Below are 18189 nucleotides of genomic sequence, written 5' to 3'. Positions count from 1 at the left end.
TTAATTTTCAGCAACCCTCTCGGGAGCCTGAAGGGGTTAACGCAAGCCCACCTGATATTTCACACCCTCGCCTAACGCGCAGGCTGGCCAGACTCAGTGGCACAGCCAGGAAGGTAATTTGGGGGCTCAAGCCCCGCCTGAAATTTTTACAATTTGTATGTGCATGTACTATATATATGTGCACACAAACACACAGAGACGCAAATACCTAAATAGAAATTGGTCCCCCAACCTCGAAAAAAAACTTCTGGCTCTAGCTGGCCAAAAGAGGGGAGACATCGTCGCTACAACTCCTTGCCACCGCATGTGCGTGCCAGAGGAAATTATTGAACTTGATTTTCCTATCTTACATTAATTTGGGCGCAGTGAATCTATCTGCCACATTTCAGTGCGCATCAATCAGGATTGTATTTACTGGCATGAAAACCGTACGGCCAAGCTCACCTTGCATCCAATCTTTTCCCGATGCTGGGTCTCAACGTTAAAACTTTTTCAAACTTTTTGCCCAAACAGTTAATGTCATTTTTTTTACGATGACTGCTAATTGCTGAATCTTTCAGAGGTCCGCTACAGTGCTCTATTACCCAAACATAGGCCATATTTTCCGATTTCTGCGTTTTTTTCCCATGGGTTTTTCATAACGGTGGTACATAAGTGAAATTCTGGTGGAAGATACATGCTATGAGCATTAATTTGCATGAAAAAGCCTGGGTTTTTATATCGGCCCAATTTTTTTGTAAAATAGCACCTAGTAAATGTTATAATTTTGACATTTGTAGGAGTAAATCACTCAAATAAAAATGATGAAATAGTGTTCTAATTATTTTCTAATAGCAATAACGTTTGCTATTAGAAAATAATTCTGCCATTTATGATACAAATATGGTAACAGCGAATACAGAAAATTTCTGGCAAAATTTTTTTTCCCACATGGTGTCGCCAACTGGCACAACTTAAAGTGCCTTCAAATGATCAATTTTTTTGTCATTGTTGAATACGTTTGACGAGGCATTCTTTTAGGAACAAATCATCGTGCACACACACACACATAGATATATAACTTTTTTTTTTTATGAAGTTGGGGATGGTCTAAGAATCGGGTGGAAAATTTGACATGGAATGACCCTGTATGCTCTGACCATGCTTTCTCATACATAATAAAAAAATGTTGCATGCTTCTTAATATGAAAACCATCATTTTGTTCAGCCGTGAAAGTATTACAACATTCTTAGTTGTAGCTATTACAGCTTTATTGTATCCATCAACATTACAAACATTGCCTTCCAGTTTAATCAAGTGACTAGAGAAATTCTCCAAAAATGCTGATCTCTGAAATAGTGCAGTATCAGTCTTGTCCAACTTGTCCTATTTTCAATGTTACTGAAAAATATAAGAACATATTCACAGATTAAGAAGATTCCTCACATATCTATAGCACTGGAAAAGTAATGGCAGTCTCTAACTTCTCAACACTATGACGCATTGTCAACAGCACTAAATCAACAAGACATCCTTGTTCTGCGTCACTTTTGTGTGCACACATAGATAGATGAAAGGGTGGATGGGAACTACATAAAACTGTGACATCCAAAGCACATATACAGTGTACATGACAGCCAATTTACCCTCATGTCGCAACGGCTCATCAACTTAACCATGTCAAACTGTTCATCAGCAAAAGCTACTTCTTTTTTCTTGGTTCTAATCACCAGTTTTTTTAATGCCTATGATGACCTGTTAAGAGAATGATGTATATATGTATTCATAGCAAATAAAGTAACATTAAAACTATACTAGGCATATAATGTCACACAGAAACTCAAACAAAGAAGTCATTGGCTGAGAGAACTGTGCGTTGCATTGAAGGGGGGCTGAAATGTATGAGGGCAACCTGACCACAAGAGTGCCCATGTGGCTGGACCTCCACCACAGATAACCACCATCTGCAGAAAAGTAAAGTGTCTCCCTGGTGGGCAACTGTTTTCTGCAGAAATCTTGGAACGAAACAACATTGGCTGCCGAGAGAGGTGTTTAAACTGGAAGGATATTGACCAGTAAAGGTAAAAACTGGGCAAGGAGTACTTAGGTGCCGTGTTGACCAGTTACGTTGCAAGCACACCGCAGTTCCAGTAGGCTGCTCTGCAAAGTCAAATGCAGATGCGCCACAGGAATTCTTCCAATGTTGGCCACTGGAGGAACCAGTTCCAAATTCTCCATCCGCAGCAGAAGCGCAACCAGAAGTAGCCACCAACCTACCACAGAACTACAGTGGCCTTGCCAACCTTCGAATTGGCTGACTCTCTCTCGAGAGAGCCTCATGCAAGTTGTCTTGTCTAGGAACCTCAAGTGTGAGACTTCACGTGCTTTACCTTTAATTCTTCCCACTGTATCCACCATGTGTGTGGCAGTGCTACCGCCTTGTTGATAAATGTTTTGCTACATAATGTAGCTGACTGGACTAGTTGGTTATTCATGAAGATAAACAGTGCGAAAAAACATGGGCATCAAAAAGCAAACACACAGGACAAGCGCTGAATTCCAACTGAATTTTTATTGACATGAAAGCATCATATAAGTATCTGCGGAAACAGATAAAAACAAACAGGAGAAAAAAAGAACAGGAAAAAGATGTGCTGACATGAAAACAGCAAAAACCCGCATTCCAAGAAACAGAGCTCTCTGTTAGATAGTGCAACCGATGGTTTGCTTACGCACCCACTTCTTTCTCGCACCATCTGAGCTGCCTCATTGATTTTGCGCGCTCGCTCATCCTTCACCTTATCGACGACTGTGGTCCCATGAAACTGTGGAGTGCACCCACACGTTCTCACATGCAGTGCCAGGAAGCCTTCTTTACCATTATGTGCCTTATTGGCATGCTCACGTAAGCGCTCGTTCAGGCATCTGCCTGTCTGGTCCACGTAACACGCCCCGCAAGACAAGGGGATCTTGTACACAACGACCTGCACACAGCCAACAAACTGTGTGCTGTGTTTGACTTCACATTGCTTCCCGAGTCTTTACGGGACAGGTCCTATTTGCCAGCTGGGACAACTTGTCGGGAACACTGAAAACAACTTTCACATTAACACGCTGTCCTATATTCTTAAGGCGATGGGACACAGAGTGCATATACAATATGATGGCCACTATTTACATGCCTGAATGAGTGCTTATGTGAGCATGCCAATAAGGTACGTAATGGTTAAGAAGGCTTCCTGGCACTGCATGTGAGCATGTGTGGGTGCACTCCGCAGTTTAATGGGACCACAGTCGTCGATAAGATGAAGGATGAGCAAGCGCACATAATAAGTGAGGTAGCTCAGATGGTGCGAGAAAGGAGCGGGTGTGTAAGCAAACCATCGGTTGCACTATCTGACAGGGAGCTCTGTTTCTTGGAATGCGGGGGCTTGCGCAGCAGGCCACTGTGACTGTTGACGGTTTTCGCTGTTTTCGTGTCAGCGCATCTTATTCCTGTTCTTTTTTTTTCTTCTTTTTTTTTGTATCTCTTCCCACAGGCACTTATATGACACTTTCATGTGAATAAAAATTCAGTTGGAAGTCAGCGCTTGTCCTGTGCGTTTGCCGTGTTTTTTCACCCTGTTTATCTTCAGCTTTGCTACAGACATAACAAACTACGCAAATGCAAATATCCTATCACACAATGACCGATGAACAGAGAGCAACCAGACAGATAGTCTGCTGAACTTGGAAGTGATCCCACATTTGCATTAGCTTTCACTGCTGCAGAAGAAAATAGGTGCTACTACTATAGTAATTAACACACAGAGTGAAGCACTACATGAGTGCGTTTGCCTTCGCTTGGCCCATCTTTTGCACATTCCCGATAAAAGAAAGAAACCAAAACTTTCACACTGACATGCTAAAATGTTCCCACCGAGCTACCCATCTGTGCCATCATGATTTGTGGTCTCCTGGAAAGTGGTTCATGTTGAACAATGAAGCCCTGCATCAAACCTCCTGCTACTGCATCAGTGCAGATATATCTAGCCAAACACCATATTACTGCTTTACCACAGTTATGTTTCACCTACCCTATTGCAGTGTGGCTATTCTTTTTGTTATTCCAAAAACTGCAACTGAAAGAAAAACATCTTGAAGATGTGGCAGCCATTCAAAGTGCTGAGGCTAATGTAGTGAAGAGCATCCTAAATGAAGCTTTTTCTCCTTAATCCCATGACCTCCAAAAATGGCAGCAGCTGTGTGTAGATAGACAAGGGGACTACTCTGAAAATACCCATGTAGCAAACACCTGCCACTTCCTTCTGGGAATCGAGTGCCCCTGGCCATCACCTCACAGGACTGGTGTTCTCTCTGTACAATACCGCGGGGTTTCCTTTGCTCTTCCTTAACCGGTTCCCCTCGCCTTGGGGTCATTAGGCGTTGCCCTTTCTTGGTATCAAGACAATGATCCCAACAACGATATGCCCCGGCCGCCACGCGTCGGAACTTGTCCTTGCCTGCAAATCAAACAACAGTCTACTCTTTGTTCTCGAGGTGTAAACGCACGTGTTTGTCACTGTGAAACCAAGCTCCTAGCACCTAAAGTCATTCTTTCAAAAGTTGAATAAATTTATGAGCTCATTCCTAGATTTTTTCTGACAAAGGTTGTGCTTGCATTGGGTGCCAACAAACATCAACACCTATCCTTTGGGCTTACCTTGAGTACTATACTACAACACTGATCTAGGCAAAGTGCTTGTAACACTGATGTACATGCATTGTGGCACACTCTCCTGCTCCAACTGCATCTGCATTTCACTGCATGTGCTGTCTGCAAGATTCCGAGGTTTGTGGAGCAAGTATACAAAAACTAGTGAACCAACAGAAATGCCAACTCAGTAAAGGCCACCTCACTAACTGGGCATGCCTTGCATCACTATATACAGCATGCACTCATAGCTGAATGCAAGCTGCATGCTTCAAAAAGCTAACAAGACTTTTAGCATCGTAAAGAAGTTCACGAAAGTTCTTCAGGTGTCACCTTAACTAATCCCCAAACTTTCCCACAAGTTCTGGAGGCTCATCTCAAGACAACAATGAATTTCCTATTGGAGCAAAGTTTTGGAGACTCATAACTGCTGATGTTCACCGTGGTTAAGAAAATCAGTCACCCAAGTCTAGCTTTTCTTGGTTTTTCCACAACATATTTAAAAAACTGCACAACACTGGCTTGAATGTCAGAAGCCCAGTCAAATTTGAATAATAATAATAATAATAATAATAATAATAATAATAATAATAATAATAATAATAATAATAATAATAATAATAATATCTGGGGTTTAACGTCCCAATACCTGGATATAAACCAGGAGTCAAATTTGAACACAAACTGTACATTTACTATTGCATGTGGATTCTTTTCTAGCGCTTCAGAGTGAAAGTGCTTCAGCTCATGGAAATTGTGTGCATATGAAATAGTGATCGTAATTCACAGAATATAATCACATAGTACAAACCAATGTGGAATAATAGGTGAAATAGGTTTGTGCTTCACTGGTAAAACTGTAGTCAAGACACAAGCAACCACAGTGTAGAAGATATTCAAGCCACAAAAGAAAGTGTTTTACTCAGCTCAGCACAATTAAACTGACTTTTGCTAGACTGTAAATGAATAAACTATGAGTATTTGAGAATCAATACTCAAGAACTAGAAGTTGCAGTAGAGAGCAATAGGTTGTGCATGCCATTGTTAACGTTCACGTTAGAAGCAATAAACAAGTGTGTTCAAAACTTGAACGTTTATTGCTTTTGCGAAGTATAATCCTTTTTTCTTTTTTTTTCCACGGGGTCTGCAAAATTTTTTTTAAACTGCAGTATGAAACATAAAATGAATCATTAAACGAAGCTTGTGTCAGAATACCTAAACTCCCCACAATAAAAGTCAAACTCAAGCCTCGCAGTCCTGTCCCTCTATACACAGTGAAACCCACATATAATGATTCTACTTACAGTGTACTTTCAGCTACTTTGAACACTTTCCCAACGACCAAAATATTTTGCAAGATGTCTGCGACAGAACAGTCTGCCTTTGCCCAGTTCAGTTTGGTTACAAGAAGTGGAATTGACTGTAACTCAACAGTGTCTGAATGAGTCATTAAAAAATTAACCAATACCAACTTGCTTAGTTTTCTAAACTCCTCAGGTATGAGAAGCCAGAGACTGATCACAGTGGTCTTGTCATCAATCGCCTTATGTTTCATAGCTCACTTAAGCTCGTTTTGCGTTTTGTATGTTCGAGGCACTCTACATACAACCTAGTCCAAGGTTCGATGAAAGCTCATCAGGCGAGGGAGATTCATTGAAGAAGTAAAACAGGCACTCGCCTTGTCCAAAGGAAAACAAACATAGCATGTTGATGTTTCTGGGCCAATACGGGTCCCTTGTTCATAATGAAGAGGGTGCAAGAGGGTACATACAAACACAGCTAATAAATAGGGGTATGCGAATATTCGAAATTTCGAATATTTTTCGAATAGTGTTTGCTATTCGATTCGATTCGCACTGAAATTTTACTATTCGAACTATTCGAACTTCCCAAATACAAATGCAGTCAACGTCCGGTTGAAAGTGACCCCTTCAGATTTTCAATATGCTTCAACTCATTACACTCTCGTATTGCGGCAAAGCTGCCTTTCAAGCTCCGTTACGGTCGAACTTAGCCAAGAGACAAAGTCCGTTTGGAAGTGGTCCCTAGATTTTCAATATGCTTCACCTCATCACACCCCCGTAGTGCGGCAAAGCTGCCTTTCAAGCTCCGCTACTGTCGCAAATGTATTAACTCAAGAAAACGCTGGTTCCAATATGGAGATGAAAGATGTGGCAGAGTTGGGGGCTCAATTAAAGCTGTTTTGGACCTGAAATTTGGGCAGGAAGTCCGAAAAATCGGACGCCGAAGCTTTTTAGCATCCAAAATTTCAGATGTTCTTATATATCGACGTCTACGAGACAGATTTGGAACTCCGGACTTGAAGGGAGCTTCCACAGCAGTTGAAAGAGGAGGAGAGGCTGAGGAAATGGCATCTCTGCCTATTACGTGTAAAGTGTTGTCGGCAACACTTTGGTTGCACTAAATCATGTACATAAATACAATTCGGCCTCTACATTGCCTCATTCTTGATAAGAAAGACAACTATGAAATATGACCCCACCAGCGCTTCATCAACCTAGCGAAAAGAAACACTTTCATGTTGCTATCTCACAAGAACATACTTAGGGATTCTCTGCAACTTTTTCTGTAATTTCACTTCGAATTATTCGAAAAATATTTGAGAAATATTTGAAAATTATTCGAAATTATTCGATTCGATTCGCACTCAATCTTTATTATTCGAATTCGCTTCGCACCCAAAATTTTGCTATTCGCACAGCTCTACTAATAAACATGAGCAGTAGCATTGTCAGGTGGAAACTACTTACCTATACAGAGTTCCGTCATCAGTTTTTGCAAGTAAATGAGGTACATGTGATTTTTGAAAACAAATCATCTCTAATGCACCTTGTGTTTTGCACTGGTAGTTTTGAAAGCATGTCCAACTAATATACCAAACTTTTGAAGTAGCAAACATATTTCGTACATGCATGGCGTTTGTTGTACTATCTAGGTTTAAATGTATCAATAGATGTATTTCAATTTATGAGAAAGCCTGGGAAGGTTATATGTGTTTTATAAAGTGGTGAACAGTACTTTGTAAGCGCACAATACCAAAAGCCTTCAAGCAATACACAACAAAAGTGAAATGGAGAGGGTCTATGAATTTCATTTTGCATGCATTGTACGGGTTACTCGCTGAAGTGCACAAGTACTAGGACTGTTATAACCTAAATGCCAGTCCTTATTGGCAAAATTGGCACCAAGGAAATGTTTTCTTGCCATTATTAAAAAAATGCACCTACACATCTCTCACTCGTTTCACTTGATGTGCAAAGATCAGTGGCAGTAATTGCACTTGGGATGGCATTTTACTCCATTCACTCCACATTTGCAGCCAGCAGAAGTATCTCCTTTGCCCTGGAGAAAAAAAAAAGAAGTGAAACAGTGCACAGCACCAGCATCACAATAAATATTGATGCCCTGTCAGTGGAAAGTTCTTACAATTGTAACAAAGAAAGAAATATGTGTTGTTCTACAACAAACTTTTAACAAGTATTCGACAAAGTGCAAAATCTTTTGTTTATAACTTCACTTGCATGCAAATTATGTAATATAATTGGCAGTTATTTATTCATTGACGACAATCATCCACAAGCAAGTGCGGTATGCGCATGTACTACCACAGTCACTCCGATGGTGATTGAGTCAATGGAAGCATTTCACTGTAGAAAAAATTGAAATGTGCATTGCGTTCTGACTATTCAGTCTATATTAGTGGCACCTCTAAGAGGCCATTTTTTAACACACTCCTCCGTCATGTAAATAGTGTAAACTCACCAAAATCTTTGTTTGACATTCACATTACTGAATTAACTACCTACAAAATGCAAGTTCGATGCCTGGTCAGGGGGGATGCATTTTAATGGAGCCAATATGCAAAAACACCCATGTATATTTAGATTTAGGTGCATGGTAAAAAACCCCAGGTGGTCAGTTAATACAGAATCCCCCACTACAGCACACCTCATAAACATACTGTGGTTTTGGTAAATAAAACACCAGGATTTAAAGGGACACTAAAGAGAAAAACGATTTTTCTCGTACTAGTAAATTATTATTTCATGATACCCAAAACACCACGCTTGCTGTGCGAAGGCGCTCGGCAGACGAGAAAACATGCAAAAGGCAAATGCGCAACGCCACCTTGAAGTTCCTGCACCAGTATGTCATAGATTTTGGGGTTGTGTAACAGGGCCTACGTAGTTCCTAATTGTTAAAAATTAAGTGCATTGTCTTCTGAGGAAGCCAGAGACTCAACATACCAAGTTTCAGAAAATTTCAGAAAATTTTGATGTTACCATCAGAGAATTCAGCAGGAAATTTAAAAGTCAAACTTTCGACATTGATTTTCTCATCTATTAATAAACCTACGGTGGTGAAATTAACATCACTAGAGTTTACAATGTACAATTTATCAGTATAAACTACTTTCTTGTTTCACTTTAGTGCCCCTGACAATGTTAACATATTAATGCAAAAGTATATATTGTTGAATTGACTGACACTAGTCAACTACAACATTTCAAGAGAATACCAACTTTTCAACAATACAGGCCAGGACACAAGACATTAAAGCACAGCAAACATTGAGTACCAACCTGTGGTCCCCATCGCGGACCTTTAGTAACCCAGCAGATTTCTGTCTGGCACACAGAGCATTTGAGCCAGTCACAACCCCATTTTTTCATGACAATAACACGACATTGTGGGCAGTGCATTGCTTGGCCTTCCTTTACCATATTCTGTAAAAGAATCGTTGAAAACGTTATTTACATATATCCTTTGTCTAGTAATGATGGTGTGCATAATGGTAGGGGTCAGTGCTTCTACAGAGACTTCGTTATGCACTTATGATATGCTTTCATTTCATAGAGCACTCATTACACCTCCTTATTTTGTCCACATTTGTTGCTGAACTGTAACCTTACAAACAGAAAAATAACTTCTGGAAGATTATACTAAATAACATTAGGTAATAGCCTTCACCAGTTATTCCAGTGTTCCTCATATATATATATATATACAGAAGGCAATTATGTTAGAATAATAAATATTTTTAATGCACAGTAGTTGAGGAAAAATGGAGGGCTGGTTACGCTCAACAAAAAGACACACACAAAAAAAAATCTGCTGTAAATTGTGTTTTCTGCGTCCTTTTATAACAGCATATATATCACATTTGGCTATTGTGACAAATTGTCACTAGGCCAAAGAGCGTCTAGCAGATTTTGACAAGTATGCCGATTTAGACAGGTTGCTGGAATTGAACAGTGACAAAGAAATTGCAAAAGTACCTTTACTCATATACAAATGAACAAAGCAGAGACTGATTGATCAGAGTTTAACAGCCCTTCATTGCAGTGCTACACATGCAGTCAATGGTTATCAGTAGCAGCATCACTTTTGCATGACACGTTGACTGCTAATAAAGAACGGAGACAAAGAGAGAATACACGAAAGATGACACAGTGTCGTCTTTCTTGTTTTCTTTTCTTGTCTCCGTCTTTTATAGTGGTCAGCATGTCATGCAGTAAATATTAACTAGGCCAAACTCAAGTTCTTCTCGAGCATTAATTTTCCCAGCATGCAATGTACATATTAAATCTTCATTAATGCAGTTTATTTCATTTTTACTTATTTTTTATGTTTATAAAGAAATATTTATTTATTTATTTAATCCAAGCATCCTTTACAGCCCCCATAAAATATTTCAAACAAAGAAATAATACAAATTCATTCAGTCATACTTTTTTCCCCCCAAGTTAAGTTTAAACTTCAGACCCTAGAGGAAGGAAAAGCACCACAATACTCCAGTATACAGATTTTATCTCCATGAATGCCATGAAGTTTTCCCATTGCAGGTGCCTATTAATTAACTGCATCACTCGATCCAAGAAGTAGCGATTTAAACGTCAACAACCATTATTTCCAAGAGTTCAAAGCTTTTGGCTGCACTGAATCTCAACATTATCTCTAAGATGTCAGAGTGTATACATAAATTTGAAAGTTCTGAATAAAACTGTTGAATATCATGCTATTTCAGTTAATCCCTGAAAAATCTGGTCCATTTTGCTAATGCTAAGGAAAGCACATGTGAAAACCTATGCTCGCACGAGACACTCGCGAAGACACAAGAGCCTTCCTTTATAGCGCAATTGGTAGAGCATCGGATGCCTAATCCGAATGTTCTGGGTTCGGATCTCACTGACGGAAAGGGTGTTTCTTCGTCCACTCTAATTCATTTCAAGCTGCGTCATAATTACTGCACTACGGTTAAGGACAGCAATCAATGCCCCCTATGCTTTTCTTGGCTTTATTGTCTGTTGGATTCATTTGGTTGTGTCTTAACAAATAAATTAGCCCCTCGAAAAAATTCGCTTTCTTTCATTTATTAAATTACTATGATGTTCTCAGTCGACTGCATTGCTACGTCCCATTACTTCTAGTCTTTCGGTCGCCTAGACATCACCACTGGTTATATATACCTAGGCTTGGTCATCAAGGTGTCAATTCCCATTTGATAATTATTTAATTAACTTTCTTTCACATGTGATTCGCATGTGATTCTCCTTAATTCACCTTTGATTTTCTTTAGTTTACCGTAATTTGCATTTGATTAACCTTATACACTACTAATTATCACTTCTAAACACTTACTACACTAAGTCCACCCCCCCCCCCCCCCCCCCCCCCCCCTTGAGGCTTTCTGCATTTCACCAGGTGCTGCACAACCTCCAGGATTGGCCCACCTGACTTTTGGTGCCAGTTGTGCTCACACCACTGGATGCTGGATTTTTTTACTCATGAGCCACATAAGGCTTTCGACTTAATAAGGCAGCGCCTATTTGACATACCAAATATCTTTTTCTCTAATGGTGTTCTAATTATATGCAGTGGCATGAGAATAATTTGATAATTCCATACTGCACGCAAAGCAGGCAGGTGTTAGGTCACCTGCAAAATCACAACGGGAGTTTGCTAGAAGGAATATCACAAAAACATGGCAAGCAGCCAATAAAGTTTCTTCGGTTGCAACTCCTAAATTATAGCAAAAATATTGTACAGCAAAAGAGCATGCAGTTATTTGCTGAAAAACACAAAAGCTTAAATACACTGGACCTGTCACTTTCAACAAGGCTTCAAGAGAAAGTGCTATTACCCATGCTAGCCAGAACATAATGTACGATTGGTATCATAATATAAGATTTATAGCTACCTCTTCAAAGGTGACGCTTCAAGCTAATTTTTTAATGCTATTTATGCATGTTATAACTACATGAAGCCAACTGATGAAGTCAGGGAAAGCATTAAAAAAATTAACTGTTCTCTTTAACTGAAATGTGGAAACAATAAAAAAATGAAAAATGAAAGCGGACAAAAAAAGACTTCCCAAGGGTGAAAACTGAATCCAGATTATCTGCATTATTTGTGCAGCACTCTAGCACTTAGTACCGCAGTGGCTGTCATCCCACACATTTTATTACGCATTTGTGAATGTGTACTAGTTGTAGACCTGGGATTGTGTACTATATTTTGAATTACTAAATCCGGAAGTATGGAAAGACAGCCACTAAGGTAGCTGAATTTTGAAGCATCACCGTCAACAGTGGCATAATTTATGTACACAGAGATGCAATCTATTTTTGCCAGAACAAGAAATCTCTCCTGGCCTCTTGCTGAGCAGTGTTGCAAGCGTCAGTGATGACCACTAGATCAGCCAACTGAATGGATGGTTTTATGTTGTGCATTTTTTGTCTGTAAATTGCTCAGTATATCAGAAAACTTGGCTTAACAATGCATTTATTACTGTGTAGATAAAAATATCTTTCCATAAAACATGATTTCCTGATTACAATACTTTACAGATAATTGCATGTTATGTCAATAAGTGTTCCAGATGAACATTTTATCAAAGTATATTCACTCTGTTGTCAAGTGGTTCCAATACAAAGTGTTAAATGCCATAACTGTAAGAGTAGGAGCCCTGCCAGGCTTCTTGTACTTTGTTCTCATTCTGAATGAATATGCATTTATAGACATTGAAAACTTCACTTCATATTTAAAATATGAAAGCGTATTTGCGCTAAAAAGATTATTTAATCTGACATCTCTAGTCATAAAGAGAATTGGCATGCTATCATGTTTCCATAAAATCCTCCAAAGCATTGCTTCATTTGCACTTTCACAGATTCATGCAGATTTTCAAGTGGCATCTCAAGTTGACTGCAGTAAAATCCCGAGCAAGTGCCCCCCCCCCCCTACCGTGAAAGATAATCCAACAAGATTTGGAGGGGGGGCCCTTGCTCGGTCACGGGTCAAAATTCAAGATGGCGGCGGAACAGCCGTGGGTGCTTCCGGAAATAAGTTATTGAATAGGCATGCATTCACTGTCATTATTAGCCCTCTTCAAGTGCATAAAAACACTGAATGAAGCAGTGAAAATGGCGGGAGGGCAAGGGGGCGCTTGTTCAGTCATTGGCAGATATTTCAAATCTCCAGAAAAGGGGAGGGGGGGCGCTGGCTCGGGATTTTACGGTAATGTTGCAAAGTTAATAACATCTCTTCATGGAGAAAAAGTACCAGCATTTACTCTTGGCTCTATAAATAAGCAACTGGAACTTATTACCCCTAGCACTGGCATTTTAAGACATAAGACTTACCTGACTTATGGACATTCCATAAACCTGCAATCTTATCTAATTTGGCTTTGTTAACTGCTTTTCTATGTCTATTACATTGTGCAGAATTTTTTATCCAACAAAATACAACTTTTACTATACAATTCTTGTGTAACCGTTTAATTCCTTTTTTTTTTTGCTCGTGTGTTGCTTATGCTTAGCTCACTGTGCATATTTTGTATTTGTTTCTAATTGTATTAATGTTACCTTTTCTTAACCATTATTCGTCATTTGTACACATCACAATAGCTACCACGCGATGGTATGCATCCTGGCATCACTTTTCCCACCATGTCAAAGCTCCATTTCCTCAGTCGAAGGAGAGGGTCTGAGTGCCAAAGCACCTCTTGTATTCTCTTTCATAAATGGAGCACAAACCACAAGTGCTGTGAAAGCCATGTACATAGTTTCACAAATAACATCAGGGAAGTCTACATTTAGTTGTAAAGCATGGTAGACAACACTTACATCTAAATATTCTTTAGTCTGCTTTGCCTCCTGGCCATCGGGGGCATTAAAATCTAGTTCGTCCTGGTACTGGAGACAATTCTTGCCCTCGTGAATGGCTCGGCAAGTGAGGCAGTTTGAGTGGCCACACACAGGACACATGAACGTGTTGACGTTGTCCTCCAGCACGCACCAGCCAGGACAGTCTGCGGTCTTGCAATGGAAGCTATTAGGTGCCTGGCTCTCGGCAGTCTTCACACTACGTGACAAGTGGTGCTCGTATACCTCCGGGCTCACCAGCTGCAAAAGCAAGTTTCTGTGCTGAATTTCACCTGTACTACCTAAAAAAAACATGTATGACGCACATTCAGCCACTGCGAACCCCATTTTGCCTCCCACACAACTAGCCAAAGATGTCAGCATTCTGCACTGCCAATACTAACTCGGAATGAACTATGAAGCTTTATGGTAGTATGCAAATGCAGAAGGACCACTCAGGGAGGACACAAAATAACTACTGTTTATAAATTAAAAACTTAAACAAAAAAACATGCCAATATGAACATGACAGCTAATGGAAAAAAAATTAAGAACATTCTTTGTTAAATGTAGTTAAATGTAATGTGAGAAACAAAATCCTGACCCTTTAACAGAACTTCTTTTTTTTCTTCACATCACCCAATCCTTGCTGATGAGTCTGGCCTTATATTATACACCGTAAAGTGCTTTGGCTATTTAAATTACAATGCCTCATGATTACCGCATACTGTTAGAAAAATGCACACAGCCACACTGGTGATAGCGACTCAATAGGTGAACGCTGAGTACATTTTTTATATAGAATCAGCACAGACGTTAATGCCCATCTGCCCAACAGGCACTTAGTCACAAGATAAAAGTTATTCACAACCCCTCAGTCACACTCAGTATATCTATTGAATGATGACTGCCATAGAGTAACCAGCACAAGCATGCAGTTTTCAGCTCATGTGATTATGTTTGCATTCTGGGAACCTGTGTCAGCTAAGAGTAAACATTTGCCTGGGAAAGTTAGTACTACCAGTTAAAAGGTATACTTTCATATAACTGTCCTAAACTGTCATATTTTACAGGAACCAGGGTGTCAAAGCAGACAGAGGTTGAAGGCCAACTGATGTGGTGGACAATGGTGCGCTTCCTTCGAGTCAGGGCTTCCCCTTCTGCTGTAGGGATTTCCCTTGCCTAATCCGCGGCTGCAAGTTGCTGCGGATATGGGGGAGAGGGAGCACCTTTTTTCTGGACTGTTGCTCCTGAGTATAAATTAAGGGTGAACTGCATGCCTGGACAGCGCATTTTTCGGGGGTCACATATTTACAACTGCCCAGACGGGATTATGGCAGCACCCAAGATTTCCTCTTGGAAAGGTACATTGTTAGCGCCCGCATAGTGGTCACACGCTTTCCAGACATGGACTTCGTGGATGCCCCGCAAGTACGCATTTTTGCCAACCTAGCCAAGTAACGCCTTTGTGTTGAAAACTAATAAGGAAAACTGTCCATTCTGAGTTTCAAACTGTGAAGCTTTCTCCCACCAAAACTGTGCTGTAGATGCATCCCCATTTGTCGTGTCGCTATAAAAATTTTATTAAGCACTGAAGGCTGTTCTATGGACAAATGCTTCCAAAACAGATAATTTATTGTTGGTAACCACAAATTAGCCCTTTTAAGCTGTTCCCTGACTGCAAATTTGGTATCTGCATCTCGCATAATTTTATAGAGGGAACTGGAACTAATATGCAAAACTTCACAACCTATCAAACAGAAATTCAATGACTGAAGAACTCTAAACAAAGTACCATGAGACCTTGGATTAGTTTGAACAAAAATACTGGGTAATACAACGAAAGTTCCCTGAAATATGCTCCTATTAACCAATATGCCAAGGTTGTCCAAGATAATCAAAGCAATGCTAGACAGCTCACACAATAACACTGGAAATGGTATCAAGTAAAACAATTTTATTAAAGCAATCATAGTGCAACTATGAGAAGGACTGCTGCCGTCAATGAAGCTATAAGTTAGAAAAAAGCTTAGTAAATCCACGAATGAACTCACCGCCCTGATTTCCCTTTCTTGCAGATGGCTGCTGCACGAATATTCATTGTTTCTGAAAGGGCACTTTACCATAGCCTCTTCAGCATAGCGAACAGAACTTGATAGGCACTCTCTGAAAAGGAAAAGGTAATGATAAAAAAAGATGACATTAATAAACGTTATCACAAGATTTACCCCCGCAGGCAGATATAAGAAATTGGAAATACAGTTAAACTAAACTAATTGTAATGTAATGGGTGTTCTTTCACAACTCCTTGACCCATGAAAGGTACTAAGTTTAATTGTTTATTGTTTTCTTTCAGGATGTTTACTAAGACTTCTGAGATTAACCATACCTGCAAAACATATGCAAGCAATCCCTCAACAGGACCCCTTGGCCAGGCTCTATGCCTAGAAAGCAAACTGAACACTCAAATGCTTCCATGCTTGGTACCAAGTCTTGTTCATCAAGTTCGACAAGCCGCATGTAGTCTTGGGGCAATAAAGTTTGTGGTGAAGGAGCTTGTTCCGGTTCCTCAACATGGCTTGCATCCTCCTTTAAAGAAAAGACCAATGATTAAATAAGAAAAGAATAAGAAAAGACCAATGATTAAAAGTGTCTTAGCGAACCTTTGGCACTTTGAGCGTTTCTATCTATCTATCTATCTGTCTGTCTGTCTGTCTGTCTGTCTGTCTGTCTATCTGTCTATCTATCTATCTATCTATCTATCTATCTATCTATCTATCTATCTATCTATCTATCTAATCTATCTATCTATCATCTATCTATCTATCTATCTATCTATCTATCTATCTATCTAGCCGCCTACATCTGGGTGCTCTAATAATCACCTCTTTAACTTGGCGTATACCAAAATTGGCATGGGAGGGTAAGAGGATTTGACAAATATGACTATCGTGTCATGACATGAATAACGTGAAAATCCTGTCGCTTACGTCGTCAAACCCTTTCCTTCAGAGACACGTGTGACACATACCCGTTTACGTTGGGCCGCGGTGTACAGGTATGCGCCACAGGTGATTGACAGTTTATATCTAGCCATGAACGCCGAGAACAGACATTGGTAATTTAAATGCGAGAGCGTTAAGAAAAGCCGACATCGGGAGCGTTGACCCGACGAACGGAAGGAATAAAGATTAGGATCCCAGCGGGAATTGAACCCAAGCATTCTGCGTGGCAATCAGGTATTCTACCACAGAGCCACGCGAAGTCTATAACTGGTTTAGAAAAACAGCCTATGAAGGCGCAATGTCGGTGCAATGTCAATTGTGGTTGCGGCGCTGGCTATCGAATTTAGAAGAAAGCAATAAACACTACATATGTACCCCTACGATACAGGCGTCATATCAGATTAACGTCTGTGGTTCCAGTGTTGGCTCCGCTTTTATAGCAGCCTAAGAAAGATTACATTTGTATTCCTATGGTTCAGCAAGCTATATTGAAGCATTGGTCGACCCCGGAGGAATGCATTAACGAAAGTTACGTGCGACATCCACATGATTGCGCCATAAAGGGCACTTAGTTTCGATAATACTGACGTATGTACTCTAACGTCAGGGCTGAGGTACGTCGCACCATAAGTTGCCCTTTAAACGCCAGTGTTGTCGACGTGCCTGGTAAGCTCACGATGTGCACACTGCTACTACACATACAAGAACACGTCGATCCACCTCGTAATGCTTGGCTCAAAGCCATAAAATACAGCATAGAAGTACTCGCTGACTGCTTCGCATGAAACCGATTCCCACAACGCGTGGGATCTGCCGAAATTTTTTACATTCATATGATGTTCATATTCATATACAAGACACAGAAAAATGGTGATAAATTAGCAGTGGCCAAACAAGGGAAGCCCCAGGCTGGAGTCAGGCTACAAGCTTCAAACAGCAGCGAGCCACCTACATAACCTTAATGGACACTCAGCATAGACCGCTTATAACGTAAGTCGCCGGAGTCGCGAATATCCGCACTATAAGCGGTACCGCACTATAACCAAAACAACGTTTTTGAAAGGTTGCACGTGTGCGAGACATGACCAACAGGCAGGCGCGTGATTCCGACTATCGAGGCATGCGTCTGGGACGTAAGTTTGCATCTGATTACATTTGAAAATGTTGAACGGTTAGCGTCCGCGGACCTGCGGTGCCGACATAACGAACGCGGAAAAAATGCGCCGTCACGGGAAGTCGCCGCGGTATCGCACTGCGCGTGCGCGATGTAGAAAACGGTGGCGACCACAAACCACCACTCGAGTGTTTCACACGTACGCCCGCGTTTTCGTTAAAGATGTA

The 18189-nt window shown here is 40.4% G+C and overlaps 1 protein-coding gene and 1 long non-coding RNA gene across 3 annotated transcripts in view; one reads left to right on the top strand and one right to left on the bottom strand.

Annotated features, from left to right (window-relative positions):
- Positions 1–16374, top strand: part of LOC119378233 (uncharacterized) — a 48341-nt gene extending 31967 nt beyond the window's left edge. The window contains exons 3-4 of the long non-coding RNA XR_005180960.2: positions 15922–16023; positions 16200–16374. This is a non-coding gene — a long non-coding RNA (uncharacterized LOC119378233). The remainder of the gene's footprint in view (positions 1–15921; positions 16024–16199) is intronic.
- Positions 1224–18189, bottom strand: part of LOC119378166 (uncharacterized) — a 48818-nt gene continuing 31852 nt past the window's right edge. For both annotated transcript variants that reach the window (XM_049411400.1, XM_037647406.2), the window contains 6 exons: positions 16233–16432; positions 15898–16009; positions 13826–14104; positions 9278–9421; positions 7922–8036; positions 1224–1381 (listed from right to left, as the gene is read on the bottom strand). In XM_049411400.1, coding sequence (XP_049267357.1) covers positions 7956–8036; positions 9278–9421; positions 13826–14104; positions 15898–16009; positions 16233–16432 — 816 coding nt within the window. In that variant the 3' untranslated portion in view covers positions 1224–1381; positions 7922–7955. The remainder of the gene's footprint in view (positions 1382–7921; positions 8037–9277; positions 9422–13825; positions 14105–15897; positions 16010–16232; positions 16433–18189) is intronic.

The sequence above is a fragment of the Rhipicephalus sanguineus genome, chromosome 1 (assembly GCF_013339695.2).
Source record: "Rhipicephalus sanguineus isolate Rsan-2018 chromosome 1, BIME_Rsan_1.4, whole genome shotgun sequence".
Classification (NCBI taxonomy): Eukaryota; Metazoa; Arthropoda; class Arachnida; order Ixodida; family Ixodidae; genus Rhipicephalus; species Rhipicephalus sanguineus.
Note: the sequence above shows the minus strand (reverse complement) of the source record. Positions and strands in the feature narration are given on the sequence as shown.